Source organism: Strix uralensis, chromosome 4, assembly GCF_047716275.1.
Source record: "Strix uralensis isolate ZFMK-TIS-50842 chromosome 4, bStrUra1, whole genome shotgun sequence".
Lineage (NCBI taxonomy): Eukaryota > Metazoa > Chordata > Aves > Strigiformes > Strigidae > Strix > Strix uralensis.
In genome coordinates, this window is record NC_133975.1 from 55,480,302 (window position 1) to 55,501,954 (window position 21,653).

General features: G+C 37.7%; 1 protein-coding gene across 6 annotated transcripts in view; it reads left to right on the forward strand.

Annotated features, from left to right (window-relative positions):
* Positions 1-21,653, forward strand: part of RAP1GDS1 (Rap1 GTPase-GDP dissociation stimulator 1) — a 102,144-nt gene that overhangs the window by 72,195 nt on the left and 8,296 nt on the right. For 4 of the 6 annotated variants that reach the window (XM_074866786.1, XM_074866787.1, XM_074866790.1 and 1 more), the window contains 8 exons: positions 3,362-3,508; positions 11,802-11,930; positions 14,339-14,464; positions 17,142-17,285; positions 17,559-17,690; positions 18,098-18,232; positions 19,811-19,936; positions 20,907-21,046. In XM_074866786.1, the coding sequence (XP_074722887.1) occupies positions 3,362-3,508; positions 11,802-11,930; positions 14,339-14,464; positions 17,142-17,285; positions 17,559-17,690; positions 18,098-18,232; positions 19,811-19,936; positions 20,907-21,046 (1,079 nt within the window). The remainder of the gene's footprint in view (positions 1-3,361; positions 3,509-11,801; positions 11,931-14,338; positions 14,465-17,141; positions 17,286-17,558; positions 17,691-18,097; positions 18,233-19,810; positions 19,937-20,906; positions 21,047-21,653) is intronic. The other 2 variants (XM_074866788.1, XM_074866791.1) reach the window with 1 other exon arrangement.

Sequence of the window (21,653 nt, forward strand, 5' to 3'; positions counted from 1 at the left end):
TCACAGTAATTTGATAATCCACATTAAAACTCAGTTTTGCATAAAACTCCTATGAGCAAATCAGGATAGAAAAAGAGACTGTACTAATTCTTAGAGATGGTTGCGTTGCATTGGGCTAAAGAACATTGTGGAAGTAACAACTCATTCGGTAATAAATCTTACTGTACATTTTGTAGGGAAAAAAAATCCCTCTGGTCTCTTGGGTTGTCATTCTGTCATCTTTAAACAGTATTACGTGTACTTAAATAAAAGAAACTATACAACAGCATTGCCCTTTGTGAGCTGTAGTGAAGCATTTTTAAGCAGAAATGTGAATGCTCTCATTAAACTGTTCAATCACTGATCTCTTAGGAATAGCAAATGTTTATTTAAAAAGGTCACAGGAAAAAATTTCAACACAGCTTCTGGGAGGCTGAAAGCACGTTAAGTGTGGGAGTTCATAGAGCTGCTGAACTGCAAGGTAATAGTTGGATTGAGAACAAGACATAGCAACATACTGTGGTCTTGTTTTGACTGTAAATGATTTGGAGTTCAGTGAGTATTCTTGTGTGCAAAATCTGTTTCTTAGCGACGGAGCAGGGAGAAGTGAGTCAGTAATAAGTACATGGAGTATTCTGAGTCAGAAATACACTTTTTGCTTGGGGATGCAACGGAGTGTTATAGCCTGAGCTTGGAGTGGGTAGTCAGGACCTTCAGAATTTTCCTCCTACATCTGGTACAGGATTCTCTGTGGCCCTCCACTAATGAGCTGAGTTAATCCTCTTGGGCATAAGGAGGCAGCACCAGGAGATCCTAATTATAGCACTATCCCAGGTCTGTTCTTCACCCAGCTGCCTGGGGCAGAGAAGCAGCTACGCGGGGTGAGCTCTAGCATGGGAAAGAGGTAGAGCATCAAACTCAATTAAGGCATCTCTTTTGCGAATCTACCAGCCTATGTAGTCTTGTCAAAGCCTGCCACTTATAGCCTGCCACCTGCTTGGGAGACATCCTGAAGTTCATTTTACCCTAACTTTTTGAGTATACTTTAGAGACAGAGTGACATTTCCTGGAGTGACATTCGTTTCTGAGTCTTTCTGCCTCGCTTTTGCTGGCAGCACAGTGGAAGCTGATTATCTATCTACCTAACAAAAATATTGTGTGGGTAAGAACTTTGTTATGTATTTGAAGTGAGAGACTATTACGTACTTAAAGATACAGCAGTTTTTGATACTCAACTTTGACAAACCAGAGAAAATGAAAGTAAAAGGATATATGAGTTAATATCTTACAACAAATGAAAATCTTATCACAGTTATTTTCAGTGGAGTTGTGCCAGATTCCATCCAGGTAAGGAACTTGGCTTGTAACTGGTTTTTGTTTTTTTAACCCTTGCTTCCAAACCCTCACCTGACCCTACCTTTATATTATTCTTTGCTTATATATTTTATATGCAGTTCCATATCAAGACACAGGAACAGGCTTGACTCCTGATTCTTACCTCAGGCTTAATTTTATCATGGTTTTAGTTTGTTATTTTCAATTGCATTATAGGACCACATTCAGTCCATCTGATCAGAATCAGTGATTCAGTTTCATTTTGCACACCTGTTTCGTGAGTCAAATACAAAATCATGTATTTGCATAACTTCTGTAATAAAAAATATGAGGATACATAAAACAGGATACTGGAATATTCCAGTCAAGTTGGTTTGTTTTTTTTTTTTCTCTGCTGATTTGGTAAACGTAAGCACTGAATCTGAACGCCTGTCTATATTGTCTCGCTGTATTTTGGTGTAGGACTTCATTTCAGCATTATGCCTAAGTTTGTCACTGCATCAAGGATGTGAGATATTTATTTCTTTTATATTTCTCCTTTTTCAAAATGGAATATACATACCTGCAGTGAAACACAGTCCCCTGATGTCCTGATCATGCCCAGCTGGAGACAGTCATGGCAGTGACATTTTCCCTCTGTGGCATGTATCTCAGTTATTCTGCAAAACACTTATTACTCTGGTAATAAATCTAATAGTTAAGATCCACCAAGATTTACACTTCCTCCTTCAGCTCCACTTAGCAAATTATCTGAAGTCCCTATATCTGCCCCCATATATATATATATTTATATTTATGAATATATATAGTGTAGGTGTATATACAATACTCATAATCCTTTTATATATATATAGTATGTGAGAGGTATATATGTCTCATAAATAGTATTAACAAGAATTGGAAGATTTGGAAACTTCTTTTTGCAGAGCTCTGGAACTCTTTATAGTGGAAGATCATATTATAAATGCAGACAACCTTGGTTTTCATACTGAATACATTGCAAAATGAGGAAAACTTGGTAGCTTGACCGCCACGTATGATGGGGAGAGAGAGGAGTGATGACTGAGTGGTGAATAACAAGGGAATGAGATATGCTTTGGGGCCATTAAGAAATTGAGGAGAGGGGTTTTTTTCCTCATTTTGCAAAACTTTTGCATTAGTGACTTCCCCCCAAGGTTTTGTTTTCATCCAGATTTTCCAGTTGATACGAACTGTAACTCACCTGAAAGTCTCTCCTTTTGGAAACCCTGAAATTTAGGTTATTGACTGTTGTCTGTTGCTGATTGCCTGCTGGGAAAGGAAGTGGTATTGTCGATTACTGTAATAGAAGGCCAATTTTTCCTTTATTCCTACACTGATACATCAAATCTGATTTGTTATACAGAAAGGGTTCCGTACAAAGATTATGGTGTGTTATTTATGACACCTCAGAACATTGTAGCCTTTTATAGATGCAGAGTGAATTTTTCTTTCAGCCATACAAAGAGAATCTGGTAATGGTATTAAGTTTCAGGTACAGAAGCACAAAGAACATGCTGTGTGGCAGTGAGTGCAGGAAAAGAGTTTGTGACTGGGAACTAGTACCTCTCTGCTTTGTCCATTTTATTCCCCATTCTGTTTTTAAGTAACCTAAGTAATTTATTTTCTGTATTTCAATTTCTCAATCTGCATAGTGATAATAGTAATTTATGTGGTCCACAAGGGTGTACGGACCAGGCTTTGGAAAGTGCTCAGAACCTCCCTCTGGCAAAACCCAGTGTATCTTTGAAATATTATCAGCTCCAGCAGTTCTGCCTTAAACACTGAACTTCTTTACAAAGGTATTAGTGCCAGGTGGTTAATCCCTTTTGTTGTAGGTGTTTTCACTTTCCTAGCTCTGTTGGACTAAAAGCTGTCTGGCCCTCAAGCAACCCTGTATGAATTTGACAACACTGGAGGAATGAATTCACTCTGTTTAAAAACTTCGTTTTGTATGATTACTGTTATGTTTGGGACTCTACGGTGGGTTTTCATTTCATTTTTTTAAATGTAACTCTTTGTTTTACAGATGAGGGCAGGAACGCAGTTGACCATGCAGGTGGTGCACATATTGTAGTAGACCATATAAGGTCACTGTGCAGTAAAACAGATCCAGCCAGTGAGAAGCTCTTGACTGTCTTTTGTGGCATGCTGATGAACTATAGCAATGAGAATGGTAAACAACACCGAAAATTTGCTTTATGTCTACCAGGAGAACAACCCCATCAAAAAAAGATAAAAGTTAAAGTCAACTGTAGATTTACATTGTGGATACTAACACTAAGTTATTCTGAAAAGATCAAGTGCCTCAATTCACATATACAATTTTCTGTTTCAGTAAAGTTATGTTCCCAAAAATATTAGATATCTTCCTGATGCAATTCCATATAGCATATCATATAAAGTTTTAAAATCAACACCTGGAATTTACTTCTTTGTCTAAAAGCAATACGTGGAGATGTATCATACACTTTAGGAAAAAACAGATTTACAGAAGTAAACTAGAAGGCTACGTTAAGTCCTCTCCATCTTTCATTTAGTATCAAACAACACTGTAAGACTAATTTGTTGCAGGCATGCAGTGTTGTCTTGATGATTTGGGGGTTTGTATGCCTTAATCTTTTTTCTCCTCGTGAAATGTATATAAAAGCACGTTACTTTCTTCTAAGATAAATGGGCAATAATTGTATGTTCAACACTGTTCTGTGTCTACAAATTATAAGTGTATGTTCTTTATCCCATTAAATAGAGATGTTTAGGGGCTGGGACAGAAACACAAGATAGTATCTTAAAAGAGAAATCCTTGACTGCTGAGGGTAAGAAAGTAGAGTTCTACACTAGTTGTACAAACGTACTGATATTTTAGTACCTAGTTTGCTTCTGCACGCAAGCGTGGTAATATGCCAAAGCATATTTCACAGCGTTCACACATTTTGAAGTTTTTCAAAATACGAATCTCTAAGAAAACTGGGATAAATGAGGAAAGCTAAATAGAGGCTGTTCTCCTGACTTGTAATGGCACAGATTGCAAATGTAGTTAGCTAATCACATTGTTTCTTCAATCACACCCATTTCCTGAACTATAGTGTTTTATCTTAGGAAGAAATAGCTTCCTTATTAGCTCCTCACCATTTCCTTAAAGTTATCACTCGCTGTAACTAATTTTCCAAACCTGTGTCCCCAAAACTCTCCTGCTTTTCAGGATGGTCCATAGGCTTAACTTTTTTTTTTTTCTTTTAAGATCTTTACTGTATAAATGTTTAATCTGCTGTATCAACTCTTCTAGCGTAGTTTCCTTGTGTGTTTTCTGTGCCATCTCTCTAGAGCTCTCAGCTCTTAGTGTTACTTATCCACTTCCAAATATCACTGTTGTATGTGTCTCATCTCTTGTTCTTACATTCTTATTTTTCTCCTCTTTTCCTAGTATTATCTAAGAATACTTCTTTACAGTACTTCTTCCTTCTTCTCCAAATAGGAACTTTCTAGTTCCTTTATTTCACATAGTTTTCAGGAACTGTCTTGCTTCATGTCTGCATGAGTGTCATATTTTATTACATTTCATAGCGTTAACTCCATATTTTCTTTATTTGTTAAAATATTTGCAGCAAATATACACTCTCATTTCTAAGCTACCAGAATCCTCTGGATTAATTAAACACTAATGAGCAGCCATTATATTTGGTAGCTCAGGACAGAAGAGTCCAGAAGAGCTGTGTAGAGATACTGTATCAGTTTCGCTTCAGTGACCAAGCTCCCAGCAGATCTCCCCTAGAAAAACTAATTATGAGATAAATCTCCCAAACAAGCAGCTTCTGAACAGTTCAGCTATTATGAACATTGAATAAATGGCTCATTCCATCTAGTAAGATAGCTTATTCTGATGCAATCAATAAAGCAGTTGTGTAGTTCAGTGACAACTAGGAGGATTCACTAGCTGCTCTCTACTCTGCTAAATGACATCTTTCATCTCGCAAGAACTAACGAACTGACACAATATTCACAGAAGCCGCTGAAGCAATGTCAGAAGTCAGAATTCTAGGGCTGTTCCCAGCTCCTGGATCTGGGTGCACACCACCACATCAGGGAGGAATGCTGGGGGCTTACCAAATCCTCACCTTACCCCACATACTTGGTGGTCTCCATGAGAAAGGACCCTTTGGTAGGGACCCAGCTCCTGTTTGACCCAGCACCCATGGGTATGCTGTGTAAGACTTCTGTCCTGTAGTTTCATTGTGAATTTGCTCACTGACTGGGTCAACCACTGAATTAAAGCCCCAATAATCTGCCAAATCAATACTTAAAAAAGAAAAAAAAAGAGAATTAAATTTTTAGAAGAAAACTCAGTGACCATAGCTGCAGCATGTGAATGGAGAGACACAGGTAGTTGACCTGTCTTGCTAGTCTTAAGAGCCACCAGTACAATTGTACCATAGTTGTGAACTGCTCTAAAAATATCACCTGCGGACCATTGTAAATTTTCAAGATAAGAGTCAATGTCAAATATAAGCTCACGACCACTTCCATGCATTGCAGCATCAGGTGGATAATATTCCGAGCAAATGTCGTTCTTTGCTGACCTGTTAAACATGAAAACTCAGCTTGCCCTGGCAATTAATTGTGCTCACAGATTAGTGGATACCATTTTCAGGATTTATTTGCAAAGGCTTGATCCTGTGTTACGAAGAAGATAAACACTACGTTGGTTTTTCTGAAGGATGAGGAATATGGGATTGCAACCTAGAGTCCCAGATTGCTTTGTCTGTAATTATGGAAACAATTTGGACAAAAATAAAAGGAAAAATATTAGAAATGTAAGAAGGGAGTGTTTCAGTCTTTGAAATAGCACTTCTACCTTCTCTTTTCTTGCTTATGTAATCTTTACCTGCTTAGCATGCTATGTTACAAAATTACAGGTGGGGACTGTGAAGATTTCTTTACCAGTTTTAATGACTTCCACTCTTTTAAGTTGCACTAGCTATCCAGATAAGGAGAATTAAAGCACATTTGGTTCTTAGTTGCATCTAATTATCATGAACACCCTAATATTTTCTAATTCTTAGCATTTTATGAGCAAAGAATATGTAAATTGTTTTGAGTGTAAACAGTTTGTAGACAGCTACTACTTTATTTTCAATAGCTATCAACTACCTTATTTTTTTAACATGAGACTAATTCCTGAGTACTTCAAGTTTTTGAATTAGCACAGGGATTTATCATAAATAAGTTTTATAAAAATGGCAACTGAAGAGCAGCTACAAGTAATATATTCTTTTCCTAAACAGACCAAATTAATGGAGCATTCTTGTATGTCATCCCAATTCTAGACACTCAGCTTGCGATTCTAACTCCATTCATAACACTGTAGTCTAAGCTTTAAAACTAAGATTCCCTTTACAAGGTTCTTGTGCTGTCTGCTTGTGTTCAGGAATTATTTTTGCTTGCTCTCTCAATTCTTCTTTTGTCTCCTTGGTATCTTATCATTTCATTAGTCACTACAGGGTTAACAGAACAAACTCAGCTTTGGCATCTCTTGCAGTTTTTTTAAGATTAAAAAAAGTGTTGATTTTTAATTGGTTTGCTAGAAATCAGAGAGGTTTTTCTGATGGAACACATCCTTTTGCCTTCAGCCCTGATTATCTTGACCCTCTCGGTCGTAATTGTACTTTACTACCCAAATTCAATCAGACACAAATAGCTCATCCCTGCTTTTCATTATTAGTTCTTAAAATGCAAAGTTGCAGGTATGGCTAGGAATGCATCACACATTTGTGAATGGTTTTGCTCACGGCCTGATCTGGAATGAAGCCAGTCTTGACAAAAATCTATAACAACTCCTTCTTTATCAACCTATGCAAACTTTATTCAGGGTACAGAACACCTGTGCTTAAAGCTGCTGTTTGGCACCCTTCAGTGGGTTCTGAAGACTGTTATAAAATCATAGAATGGTTTCGGTTGGAAGGGACCTGAAAGATGATGTAGTTCCAACCCCCCTGCCATGGGCAGGGACACCTTCCACTAGACCAGGTTGCTCAAAGCCCCGTCCAACCTGGCCTTGAACACTTCCAGGAAGGGGGCAGCCACAGCTTCTCTGGGCAACCTGTTCCATGTCTCACCACCCTCACAGTAAAGAATGTCCTATTATTACATATAGTCTCTGTGTAGCTATGAATCCGCTTAAGAGCAAGAAGCAAAGCAGGCTTGGATAAAGAGTGAAAAACTAATAACTAATCTAATAAAACTAATAATCATATGCAAACACTCACATAAGAGTTAGTGACATGAGTAGTTATTCTGCAGATCTCAGTCCTGTGAGCCAAGACTATTTACAAGTTAATGGGAACAGTCTATAAGATAGCTAATTGTTTCTTGAGATTTAGAAAACAAATTATGAAAGCATTTTTAAAGAAATGCAGAAATGATGGAAGAACTAGGCCAATTGGCTTATTAGGTAGTCAAATTGGAGATCAGAAGTTGACTGGGTACAGTATGCGTGTGTGAAAGTATACATATATTAATATATGGGCATATATATGTAAATAAAAATAATTATGCTTATAGATTGCTTCCTCATCTCATTTCATATTAAACTTCAGTCTGTCAAGGTCGTCTTTCCTTCAGTGCCTTTGTAAAACGTAACATTCTGATGTTAAATCATACAACTGCCAAGCCTTTCTTATTCTCACAAAACTTAGCTACTGGAATGAATGTTGGGGATTGATTTGCACTGTTTACCATCTGCAGAAGCTATGTAAATACACAACAAATGAAAGGGAGATTTATGGCACCATTATTATGATCTAACAGCGATATTTCAGTAATGCTTCCTTCTAAGACTTACCTTTGCTAATTTTCATGCTTGCCGTGGTTGTTTCATCTACATCACAGCTAAAGATGTCTAGCATGCTTTCAAGACCTAAATATACTTAAATGCAAAGTCACCTAAAGCATGTAAAAGCAGGTTTAAAAGTGTGTTTCTTATGATAGTGAGATAATCAATACAATCATTTATGTGTTATATGATGATTTAACATAGGTGTGGGGATTGCAAGCAGGTTTCTCTAGCATACAAAATTATGCCACCAATTTGCACAAAACAAATTTTCCTTTAGCATTATAATCATGGTTACTGATGAAACATGAAATGACTATTTGTTTTCTGAAATTCTGTCCAGAATCTTAAACTAGCCTAAATCAGCATTTTAAACTCAAATGCCCCCAATAAAGTTCTCAATTTGGGATATTCTCCCCAGATCTTACTCTTTGGAGTTTCCATGTGTGTCACCGAAGGACATGGAGCCATTGAAATTCAAGTTTTAGGTAGGTAATTCTTTGTGCTGGCGCATGTATTGATTGCCTTTTATCTACCTGTATATATATATATATATATGCATCTGTACAGCATCACTGTCAGTGCTTTTCATCCCAAGGGAATAACAGAGGCATCTTCCTAGTGCAACATGAGAGCAGTGTAAAATTTGAGAGAGTTTCTTTTGTGGCTTTAAGTAAGTCACAAATTCAGAAGAGGCATTCAGTTTTTCATGCTTCCTGCTCACTATGCATAAAGTTCTGCTTAGGAAATTGATAGAAATGCTGTTTCATCCTGAGGCACAATGTTGCCTGGCTTCATGGCTCACTTTAGTCCTGTGTCAGGCAACTGCTTGTAGGATGGATGCACGTGTCTTCCTGATTTTGTCTCCTGCTCTAGTAGGGCCTTAACACTTCCTGCAATGAAAGGCTGAGATACGCAGCTATTCCAGGTTACCCAGTCTGGGGGTCTTTCGTAGGACAGCCGGAGAACTGCTGGCAGTCCCTCCAGCTAAGACTGAACCACTTAACATGTTTTGAATTTCTCTGAACTAAATAGTGCTGTAGGTCTCCATACCAGTGAGAAGCCTAATACTTTTCTTAAACTTCTCAATAGACTTTGGTCTTGTATTTACTAGAGAAAGAGCCTCCTATTGGTGATAATGACAGATGCAAATGACAAGTTCAGAATTTGTATGGCAATCCCAGGCTTATGTATAAACATAGCAAATAGCTGCTGGCAGCCTTTTATTTTCAAAGGTTTTGCCTCCTATGCAGCTTTGTGACTCACAGGGTTGTCCTGTCTTTGGCAGACGAGAAAATTTATCCTTGCTCGTACTGCAGTTAAGACATCAATATTTACCTTATTGGCAATTCTTTAATCCCGTTACTACCACTGTAGACCCTTCCTGTGTGCAAGTGCCATTCTTCTACTCCACAGAAATGAGACTGGTATGGAGTCAGGTGTAATGCCTGGCTTTTGACACAGTACAATTGTTCTTTCTTAGTATATTTTCTTTTTCCTTTTTTCCTACTTGGGAATTCTAGATGCCCTTTAATTAGTGCACTCCATGCTCTCTTGAACAATATTTCCTTCTATTTGGCTCTTAAGATTCCTGTTTCCTTTCAAAGATGGGTATGATTTCCCTTTTTCCACTCATCATCTCCTCCACACTTTTTATATATTTTGTATTATGAAAGAGACAGCAGAAAAAAACCCTGCTCAAAATAGAGAGTTTATGCTTCTGATGTCAGAACGCTTTGCCAAATGAAGCCCATAGAGATTAATTGTCTCTTTGTCCATTACAGTTGGATAAAGTGATTTTAGAGTGACTAAAGGCATAGTCTAGTAACAAAGCAATTTCTTTCCACATAATTTTCTGTGGCATTTATGGTTTGTGTCTTTGTTCTCCTACTCTCCATGACTACCATTTTTCCTTCAGAATTTTTAAGTGTCTGCAGAGGACAATCACAAACTGAGGATGAAAACAGATTATTTACCAGTAACTTGAGTTCTCCTACACGATCGTTTTCTCCACAGAACCATTCCAGCTCCCCCTTCCCCAATTTTCCTATTCAGAGACGGATTTTTACAGTCAGTTTGGAATGAAGTAGGAGGGTGTAGTAGTGACTCACACATCTGCCGGAGGTAAAATGGCATTCAATGCATGCGCTAGTGCAATTTGTACTTACCTGAAATTTGACAACTTCAACAGCTCTTTGATGTCTAACATGGCGTTCTCACAAATTTCTCTAAAGACCACGAATCTGTGGAAGAGGTAACCCCTCCCCCCAAAAAAGGAAATTCAGTTACTGGTAAGTAATACAGTTTTATTAAAGATGTCAAGCCATAAGGATTCCTGCTCATCCCCAATAACCTGTAATAACCATGCCACTTACTTATTTAGTGTACCAAATTAATAATTATTATAAAAGTATTTTACACTGAATATAAATTAACTAAACATTCCTGAATCTTTCTGTAATTTTTATTATATGAAAATTTCAGACACACTTGGCAGAATCCTGAAGGCAAAGAGCTTTCCAAGAGCATGAGATGATACTAAATTTGCTAGACTCAGGATGTAATATATTTTTATCTCCCTGTAAAAATCTGCAATTTTTATGGCTCTGATTCCACAGATATAAAAACTCAGATTGATTTCAATTGCTCAGAATTAATTCCTTAAAAAAAAAAAAAGTAACGAGTTCCCCTGTAGGGCTTGACCCAAAGCTAAATGAAGTAATACAACTGAACTCGCTGGGCTTTGGATCCTTGTCTTTTGAGTCTGTAACATTTAAACATAGTTTTAAGTGCTTACAAACAAAGGAAAAGAGATGCTTAGGAAAATTACTAAACAACATCTGGTGTGTTCGTGTCTGCTTCATTCTATTCAACTGTGAAACAATGTTTTTCTTCTTTGCTATGTTATAGGTAAAATGTGTAAGAAAATATCGTTATAAATAATCCTTTAAAACAATCATGTTTCTGCCTAACCATCAAAGCATCTTTCTATTTGCAGACATCTAGGAACAATAACTTTCTTACTTGTAAATACTATAAACTTTCATCCTATGCAAGAAATTATCAAATGGCTTCTAAGGACTTTTCTTAAACCTTTCATTTTTTTTGTCTTTATTAAACTTTCTTTTTTCTCAAGCTCCTCATAATCTACATTGTGACTTCCTGTGTTTATAAAACTTTTCATGTTTATTTCAGTGCCAGTTTATATTCATTCTAATTTTAATTTTCCAGTTTTGATCTTTAAGGGAAAACAGTGTATAGGAACAAGCTCTCAGATAAATAATTATTTCACGGACATAGTTTTGTTGGATTCTAGTCAGCTAGTTTCAGTGAGCTCAGAATCAAACCCAGCGTGTATTAGAAACCTGATAACCACAAAATTATCAGTAGCTGCATAATTCACTGTACCCTATGACCAGATCAGGAGGGAATATTTCTGGGGATATGTCCCATTGCTAGGGGGAATTATGAGTCTGTATCTCAAGTCTGGACCAGATCCTAGTGTAGAAGAGTAGAGGAGACAGACATTTTAATGCTGCTTAGCCTAGAAGTTGCTTTGTGTGAAAAATGCTTTTTTGGTTTAAAGAATAATACTATGGACAGAAATGCTAACTCACTGTTGTACTTTCTTTTTATGTAGATACCCTGCAGTCACAGCTTATCAATATGGGTGTTATTCCTACATTAGTGAAATTGTTGGGTATTCATTGCCAAAATGCAGCTCTGACAGAGATGTGCCTTGTTGCATTTGGCAATTTAGCAGAACTTGGTAAGTCAGCAATATTAATCTCAAATTTACATCCAGTTTTTGTAAAGTTAAATCTTAAGACTAGCAAAAGCCTTGCACTGATGCTTGTTTCATTCCTTTTGGTACACTCAAAATTTAAAGCAAGCAATTTCTGCTTATTTCCTCTAAAATCTATAGGGGTTTTTTTTCCCCTTCAGTAACTGAAATTTATTTGGGTATTTAATACCACCTTATGTTTTATGTTAACGTTCTTCAATGCAACTAAGCACATTTTAAATCATCTAAACAGTATTTCCTGAGCGCTGCTACTTACTGTGAATTATTTATTAACAATATAAAATATGTATCCTGGTGTAGCTCCATGAAGTTATACCAGGATTAAATTTGATTCATGGAAATCACCAAATGAAACTGAGACAGGCACCGTGCATAGATCTGCCTATACAGTATTCTTTTAGGTGTAGAGTTTTAACAAGTTCGAGTCTGAATACTTGCATGTATAAATCATGAATAACTGCTAAGCTGAGAATGATATTTTTAGCAAGTTTAGTTACAGCTTTGTTTAAACTGAAGTTTGTGGTCCTGCTTTGATCCGATATCTTTGCAAGTGGATTAGTTTTCAATGGAATTCTTCCACCCAACAGGTTGTTAGGGCCCATGTTTTATTATCACTTGAGTTTTACATTGCTGCTAACCTATTCTGTGAAATTTTAGACTTACGAGTTTTTTTGCACTGGAGTAAAGTAATACAGCAGTTATGATATCATCCTGTATTTCTAAGAAGATTCAGCAGTTCAAAATATGGAAAATATATCTGTGAGATTGTACTATTTGGTGGCCTGAAGTTATTCACAACTGTCCCAAGTTCATAGATTTTGAGGCCAGAGAGAACATCATGTTATTTGATGGGGTCTGATGACACACATAATACCTTTGCTTATAGCAGAGAAGTCTACTTAACAAATCAACAACAGGAAGAGCCATCAAAATAACACTGAAGAAATTAATAGATCAGAGATCTTCAAGATGGGCATTATGTATCGTGTCTGCACAGCAGAAGGTATAATACAAGTCATATACTGGAAATTCTAGTGCTAAAATGCAGCTAAAACCATATTAAATATAATAAACGGTATCTTCACTGAGAACTCCATTTCCTTTCCCTCTTTGGAAAGACCCAGCTCTGTCCAGTTGAGTAATAAGAGCCATGGGAAAGAAGCTTACCAGCAGCTGCTTCCCTTCCTGTTCCCATACGCAGAAAAGATGCTCATTCTTTTAAGACTGGCACAAAATTAATTTAGCTTGTAATACTTTAATCTCCCTTGAGCAATAGCTTAGTCAATCACATCATAACTGTAATATTTTATTTTTGCCTTGTAACTTCAGGGAATTTTATTGTGAGGCTGTCATTTTTCATCACTTAAGAGACAACTGCATTGCTCAGATCCCTTGAGAAGCATTATACGTAACTCTTATTTTGTGTCAAAGCAGAGTAAAAGCCCAATAAAGAGAGTGATGATTCTCCTTCTAAAAACACTGGAAAGGTCAAAAATCCACTTAGAATGTGCTACGCAGTCATGCATATTGAGAGAAACAATGATGGGATGTTGACAAAAGGGTCTAGGTCTGCAGTACATGCTTTTTCCCAGTCCTTGGGGTCAATTCTACATTAAAATAATCCCTAACCATCCATTAGAGCAATAGCAAAGGTGCTGGAAGGTTTTCTAACTACAGATGGCCCTCAGGAGGTGGCAACTGGAGAATGCAGAACACCAGCCCTACCACCTGCACCCCCTGTAACACTGCCAGTGAGGAGGAATAAGATACAGGCAATGGAATAAGAGATGCTTTTGTTGAATCTACATTTGAAGAACTGTTATGTGCTGGCTAACCTCCTGGTAGCAAGCTAGCCCATCTGTAAATCTGCTTTGTGCTATCTGTGAAGTATAAAATGGCCCTGCAACAGCCATGCACAGATTCCAAAGGAAATGTCACCATCATGAAGCCATGTAAATATTAAAACATTCAGTATGACTCCTCATCTCTCCATAGAAAATGCAGTATATAGTCTACTAGTCTTACTGTTAAGCTGAGGGAAATCAAAGACTTAAATATATATTTTTGTAACGTTACAGTTTCTGTAGCTACCTTTACATTCTGTTGGGCAGAAACAACCCCAACAGCCTTGATCATATATGTATACATTTTTAACAGTCTTAATCATAATTCATTCGGGTCAGTACATTTATTTTAAAATGTTAGGCATTTTTCTTTTAATTTAGTGACAAGCACAAGTCTATTGTTCTTGTCTGTGAAGATCACTATTAGTCATCTTACTGAATAAACCTGGTAATAAAGAGAAGAGAAATAGTCCTACCTTTTGATGTGGTTTGTTTACTTGATACTAAATTTTTCCTTTTGCTTCACAGAGTCAAGTAAAGAGCAGTTTGCCTACACAAACATTGCTGAAGAGCTTGTGAAATTGTTCAAGAAGCAAATCGAGCATGATAAAAAAGAGATGATTTTTGAAGTTTTGGCTCCCCTGGCAGAAAATGGTGAGAATTTGATTTTTTTTCTTACATTATTTTTTATTCATTCCCTTATGTGTATTTTGGTGTATCAGTGTCTTTTTCAGGGACTAAATGCAGAGTAACTAGCTGCCTCATTCAGAAGCTGCCATGGCTGATCCTTTTGATGATAGTTTCATATAAAGTGAATAGATCTTAATTGTCTGAGCATATGACAGGAGCCAACAAATTGTAGATGCTAATTCCACCTCTGATTCACTCTGTATATGGTTATATTTTATTACCCCGTACTCACAAAGGCAATATCAAAAGCTGTTTTTTAGAGAGCTTTACAACATTTGTCTGCAAAATGGTGGCTCAAGCATTCATAGTCCATTACAGCACCCAGACATCAGTCATTACATCAGCTCCTGGGATCACAGAACCACTGGCCGTTCTATTCCCCATGGACATTATTTTTGCAAGGGGCATGTTAATTGCAGAGCTAAGAGCTGGACGCTCTGCCCATACGGTTCATTGAGAGATCATACACATTTGATTTGGGTGTTGGTGGCATATATTATGGTAGCTACAGGTAGCTCCAGGAGACTTGAGTTTCATTCACTGCTCAGGCCAGAATGGGACATGATGTGTGCCTGATCACCCCTCCAGGATGTTCCTCCCAAAGGAGTTCTGTGTAGTTTGTGTGATCTACCACCTGCCCCTAAAGGAAACCAAGAAATGAGTTAACAGGTAGAGCTGGACTGAAGTGGGAAGCAGTGCTGAGTATGGAAGACATCACAGTATTTGATAGCTCTATAACCTTGTTTTGATCACCTCAGCATTAAAGCTTGTTTGAATGGAATAAATTATTAGCTAGAATTGTAAACTCTATAAATATTTAGGTTTCATCCTACTCTGTTGTACACACACTATGTCTGTTTTACACAGTATAAATCAAGACAAATTTTTACTTCCATTTAAAAAGTTATTTTGTCTTTTAAGTGGTATGTGAAAACAGAATTCCTTTTTTCGATTCATTTATATTATTATATAGCAACTAAAAAAAGTTGCTCTAAGATAGTTCCATCCTCAGAGACTGACACAGAATTGGATCAAACCTGTTGCAGGTTTGACATATTTCAGTTCAAATGCTTAATTTCTTAGACTGTTTTATAGTTGCAATAAAATTTGATAAGTTTACTGCTGCTGAACATAACTCAGGTGCTTGCATGTTATGAGGTACTCAGCTAAACTCTTCCACTGTGGATTCAAGACACATTTAAATGAGTTCACTGTGCTGGTACGTTTAGGTGCTTTTGATTGTAGATAATTAGCAATAGGTCAGGAGGCAAAAACATCTAAATGAAGTATTTGCAAAGTCCGGATTTTGGTTGTGGCAGTTTGAGTTTGTTTTGTTTTATTGTAATTTAAGCTGACTGGTGTACCAATTTATACTTCAAATCGCAGAACATCTGCAACCTGGTATTCTGTAACTAAGGGAACTCTATTTTTTAAAGTACCTCGGTGCAAAAGTGCCTATTAAAAAAAATCCCAACTGGATATTTTGCATTCCCTAACAAAGTTCATGACAAGGTCAGCCGCTCTTAGAAGAACAATGATTTTCACTTGGGCAAAACCCTAGTGACAACAGGAAATTGAGAGTCAGACACATCCTTCACCAGAAGTAGAACACTTTTCCTCACCCAACTGTCTCTTGTAAACTATATGAAAAAAAAAATATTTCCAAAGCTTTGGCCTTTAAAAGCTAAGAGAACTCCATTTATTTGCACATCTCTGCAGAGGTCTGTGACTGTGCTTTCTAAAAATCAGCATGCAAAAATGACCAGAATCACTTTCACATAACAAAAAGACGTAACACAGCATCAGACGACCTTCCATTCCCACTTAATAGAAAGGGAGTCTAGGCATGTAAAGGAGATTCCCAACTCCAAGTTCACAGGGAAAAATCTGTTAAAGATTGTGTTGTAGAAACAACAGAAAAAATACTGCTCCCAAGTCCTATGTCACCACCTGAAAGACATGTTTGTCACCTTCTCTGTTGAGCCTTGTTGCCAATAACAACTAAGAAATTATTTCGTTTCATCTGTTTCCAGTTTTTCTTCAACCACAACAAATTTCTCTCCCAACCCAGCCTTTTAGATTTGAACTCACCATACTCCTCCTGCAGCCCTTTCAACAAATGGCAGAAATCTTGGCTCAGCTAAAAGAAATGGATCATTACTTGCTCTGAGATTTCATCAAGAAGTTCTGTATTTTACACTTGTGTGTCTCAGTGAAGTCAGTAGCTTTTCTGTACATGAAATAGAATAAGAAACCCTAAGTTTGTTCTGCAACACAGTCCAAAGTCTTTGTAAAGCCCAAACAAGGCACAGGCCTTATGAGTCTGCTGCATGACTGAGATGCCAGAAGTTTGCTGTAGAGAAATACCCTCATTTTTGAGAGCTGAAGAGTAGCTCCCTACAGCTTCAGTGTATAGTTGTGCTCTAAAGGCAGTCCAGAGCCAGGGGAGCGTCTGGTAGATGAATAATAACAAAAGTTGGTCCTGAGAATTTAAAATAAAGAAGTTGCAGTTTTATCCACACAAGCTGCCAGTGAAACCATTGACATCACTACTTCTTTTCATGGTCTGTCCTGCATATACGTACAATAAAATGTATTTAAAATCATGATTCTGACTCCTATTATCCATGCTATTCTTCAGATGTCATTAAACTGCAGCTGGTTGAAGCAGGCTTGGTGGAGTGCTTACTTGAGATCGTTCAGAAGACTGTGGACAGTGACAAAGAGGATGATATTGCAGAGCTTAAAACAGCTTCTGATCTTATGGTTTTATTATTGCTTGGAGGTAAGTACAGTGTGTCACTACCTTCTGCAAAGCAACAGCAGATATTTGTAATGCAGTTTGCCTGCTGAATTTTACTATTTATTAATTTTCTAAATAACCTAAAGGACCTGCTACCTGCCAGTTAACATTTAATGGGTCAGATTTCATCTCTCATCCCATTGCAGGACTGGATTAATTGTAGTGAAGCCAGCAGAGCTTCACAAATACAAAGAGAAGACTTTTCCCTAACAATCACTTCTTTGGCTTGCTGACTGTCTATGCTTTTTATCCCAGATGAATCCATGCAAAAGTTATTTGAAGGAGGAAAAGGCAGTGTGTTCCAAAGAGTACTTTCATGGATTCCTTCCAATAGCCATCAGCTACAGCTTGCAGGAGCATTGGCTATTGCAAATTTTGCCAGAAATGGTAAGAATATACCATAATAGCTTATGTAAATTTATCTGTGCCCTTCTGTCATGCTTTATCTGTACAGCTACAAACAAAAACCACAGGCCATAGTAAAGCTGGTATTGAGCTATACAGCACATCAGGAGTTTTATACTTTACAAGCCTGAAAAGCCTTAAGTCTGCTTTAAAAATTCTGTTTCACATTTGTAGAGAAGTATAGGGGATTTCTGCCTTCTTCAGTATTTCTTATATCACTCTTCTAAATTCGTCATGAGCTCTGCAACTCCCATTGATGATGGTGGTCAAATTTTCAACAGTGAAATCTAGAAAGGAACAAGGAAATAGCCCTTCTCTTCTTAAAAAGCTCTTGTAAAAGTCTTAGTAATAATCTTCCATTCACAAGTGACTTGTCTCATCTCACACAGACGGAAACTGCATCCATATGGTGGATAATGGCATAGTTCAAAAGCTGATGGATCTGCTAGACAGACATGTGGAGGATGGAAATGTAACTGTGCAGCACGCTGCCCTGAGTGCGCTCAGAAACCTGGCTATTCCTGGTAAGCTTCACTTTGCATTGCTAATTACCGGAAGGTGAAATGCTGTTCTCCCACTTCACCCCGACAGGGGATGAGGGTGGGAGAACTGGCTGACAGTGCTAGAGGCAGGTCAGACTGCTGCTTTTCATCCAGGCCCATCATCACTTTTATGTCTTTTGCACAGCAGCTGGGACAACCAGTGGTTAATACATCACAGGCCTATTGATTGTCCTTTGCCACTTTGATCCCAGAGTATTATCCCCCACCAAGGAAAGGGCAGCTCTGTAATAAGCAGGGAGCTGAGACAGCCTCGGATATGATTTCTCAATCCTTTCTGTCCAGAGCACTGCTTTTTTTGTTTGTTTGTTTTGTTTCATTTGGGATCTCTCTCACAGCTGAGGGTCTTGACCAGAGAGCAGTGACCACTTTGTTGAAACACTGCATCTTACTGTCACTTCCTGAGGCTTTGACAATTCCCAAATTAGAGCTGGAAGTGGACTGTTAGAATAGCCTGCCTATTGCAATTAGTTACTGTTTGGAGGCAATAAACTGAATGCTAATATTGTCATTTTTAATAACTTAATTTGTACGAGTTTTGGTCAGCCAAGCATAAAAGGGAGAGCACGTGCACATAAAAACAAAGCAAATCTGTAATACTTGTGTGCGCCTTCTCATACCAAGCCAGAAATAAGTCTTTTGTCCATTTAACCTTATTTTACTATTTTCAGTTTTGACAAACAATAACTTTCTAAAAGTGATCATGCATACATAACTAAACCCATGCAGCTTTAGTGGCATGCCATTTGCTTACCTTTCTGAGGTAATTCTATTAACTCCCATCAGTCATCAAGTTTCCCTGTAGCCTGTGCTCAAGGATGGCTGCCAGAGACCTACATAAGATTTCATGTATATTGTTACAGAAAAATGAGCAAGTAATAACTGGCCTCAGTGATGAACTGCTTGTTAAACACTGTTCAAATATGAAATAAGTACTTTTTTCTAAGTACAATATTGGACTGAGTTTGCACCTTACGTATATTTCAGAGAGCTCCATGAAAGCAGAGAACGTAGAGTAGTGGAGGGGATGAAAGAGTTTGAGGGGGGCAATACAAGGACTACAGGCTCCAGACATGTCAGGCCACAGTGTTTGTATAAAGTAACCGGGTAAGAGGCTATTCTGCTAATTAGATGCCTTAGTTCCTTTGCCTGTGTGAAACAGAAGAGTGTTGTTTGGAATCAGAGAAGTTTCCTCGTATTTTGGGCTGCAAGTACTAGCCTGGGCTTCTACTCGATGCATTTTGTGGAAGGCGCCTTTCCTAGACTAAGGCGGAAAAGTCTAGCCTTCAGTTTATGTTCAGGCTGAACACTGAAAATTAAATGTGCATGCTAGGAAAATGCACTTAATTTCACACCTGTGTCTTAGCAACCATGACATTTTTCCACAAGGCAGTATTGTCATCGCACGCTCACGTTCCTGAAGTCTGTGTTCACAAGCTATTTTTCAAACCATGTCTGAAAATTTGCTTCAAGACTGACTTGGAAATAAGCTGCATCTTCCAGAAATGTTCTTGAGATCATCCCTGTTCTTTATTCATGCAGTTGTAAATAAGGCTAAGATGCTATCAGCTGGTGTTGCAGAAGCTGTATTGAAATTTCTCAGATCGGAGATGCCCCCTGTTCAATTCAAGCTGCTGGGAACATTAAGAATGTTAATAGATGCACAAGGTAAAAATAAGCTGTTCTCTATGTTAAGTGATTCTCTTTGGTTCAGTCTGTGATATGCTGTCAAGATTCTTACAAGAGAGAAGCAGAGGGTTTTTAAAAATTTTATTCCTGAAGTCTTGGAATAAATCTAATACATATGCAATGGGAGAGGAATGTGGGTTGATTTTTTTTCAGAACTCCTAAATTGACTACCAGGGACCCTCAGAATAGGTGTCAAATGCTTATTTACTTTCTTACTTCAGAACTCTCCTACGCCGTCACATTACGAGCATGTATTGAGGCGTGGGTGTTTTAAGCTACCACTCCTGTTTTGCTGTTCATTTACTGCATTTCCTGGCTGTACCTAGCTCCTGGGAACAGACTAATACATTTGTTAATTGATAAACTGCAATTTCAAAATGAACAAGCACCTTTTAGTTTAACAGCTTGTTCTGGGATGAGGATTTATAAAATCAGAAGTCTGCTAAAAACCAAAAATAGTTAATGAGATAAATTAGCCAAGTATTTATTTTTGACCCAGTCCTGCAGATTTTTTCAAAAGATCCATGATGGTTCTAGCAAAGTTATTATATGTGAAATAGAACTTCACTGAAGAACCTTATGTGACTTATAGTCTATAAAACCTATTCTGACTGACCACAGTGCTCGCTGGTTTTATGTTTTTTGAGCTAGCTCACCTGGGGGTGTGACATCACCTCTATTTTCCCTACTCTTAATGCACAAGCCTCATTAACTGGGCTGATAATTTGTTTTCAAAAACTGGATTATTACTGTTTTTCTGTATTTTGTTTCCATTTTGACTGGCTGTACTTCCTTCCATGCAACCTAGACTTCTCCCACTCTTAGTGCAAGCTAGCGAAGTTCTACTTAACAAACTCCTTCTAGTTAGTAACTTTCAGCTTATTTTTCTAGCACTTGCTTTAAAAAGTGACAACTTTTTTGTTGTGTTGTTGGTTCTGGCATCGTGTAGCAGAAGCAGCTGAACAGCTGGGCAAAAATGCAAAACTGGTGGAACGATTGGTGGAGTGGTGTGAAGCCAAGGATCACGCAGGTGTGATGGGAGAATCCAACAGACTACTTTCTGCACTTATACGACACAGCAAATCAAAAGTAAGTGGTGAAAAATGTCATCTTGTAAGAACTAAGAGTTACCTCTGCACTTGGTATTGGTAGCCAAGCCTTCTGGTATGTAATCCTTCTAGAGAGACAGGTTGGTTAATTCATGTGTTGTAGCTCCTCTGCTTCCGGGACCCGCCAGACACGAGCGACAGGTTTAAGCACTCACTGGACCTACGTAGTTTAAAAAAAAAAGAAACAAAGCAAAACAATTTCAGAGTGGCAGGCCAGTTGAAGGATTGAACTGTTAAGATTCACATGGCTAAGTCCCGACTCATTTTTATTTGTATTGTATCCTGTAGAAGTTCAGCATGCCGTATTTTCTACATTTAATGATGTGATACATGAAGAATCGTTGTACTCAATTGTTATGATATTGCTATACAATGCAATAAAATTGAGATCCAGAAATAATCTGTCCCCTGCTCTTCACATAGCATATATTTCAGAGTTTTAAGATTCCAACAGATCATTAGAGATGATCTCTTATTCCAAATTCTAACAAAAGCTTGCTTGTACATGGCAAGAGGTATGACATTAAGAGAAACTGTGGGACAGATGAGTTCTGTCCCTCGCATCACCTTCCCATCTACCGGATACC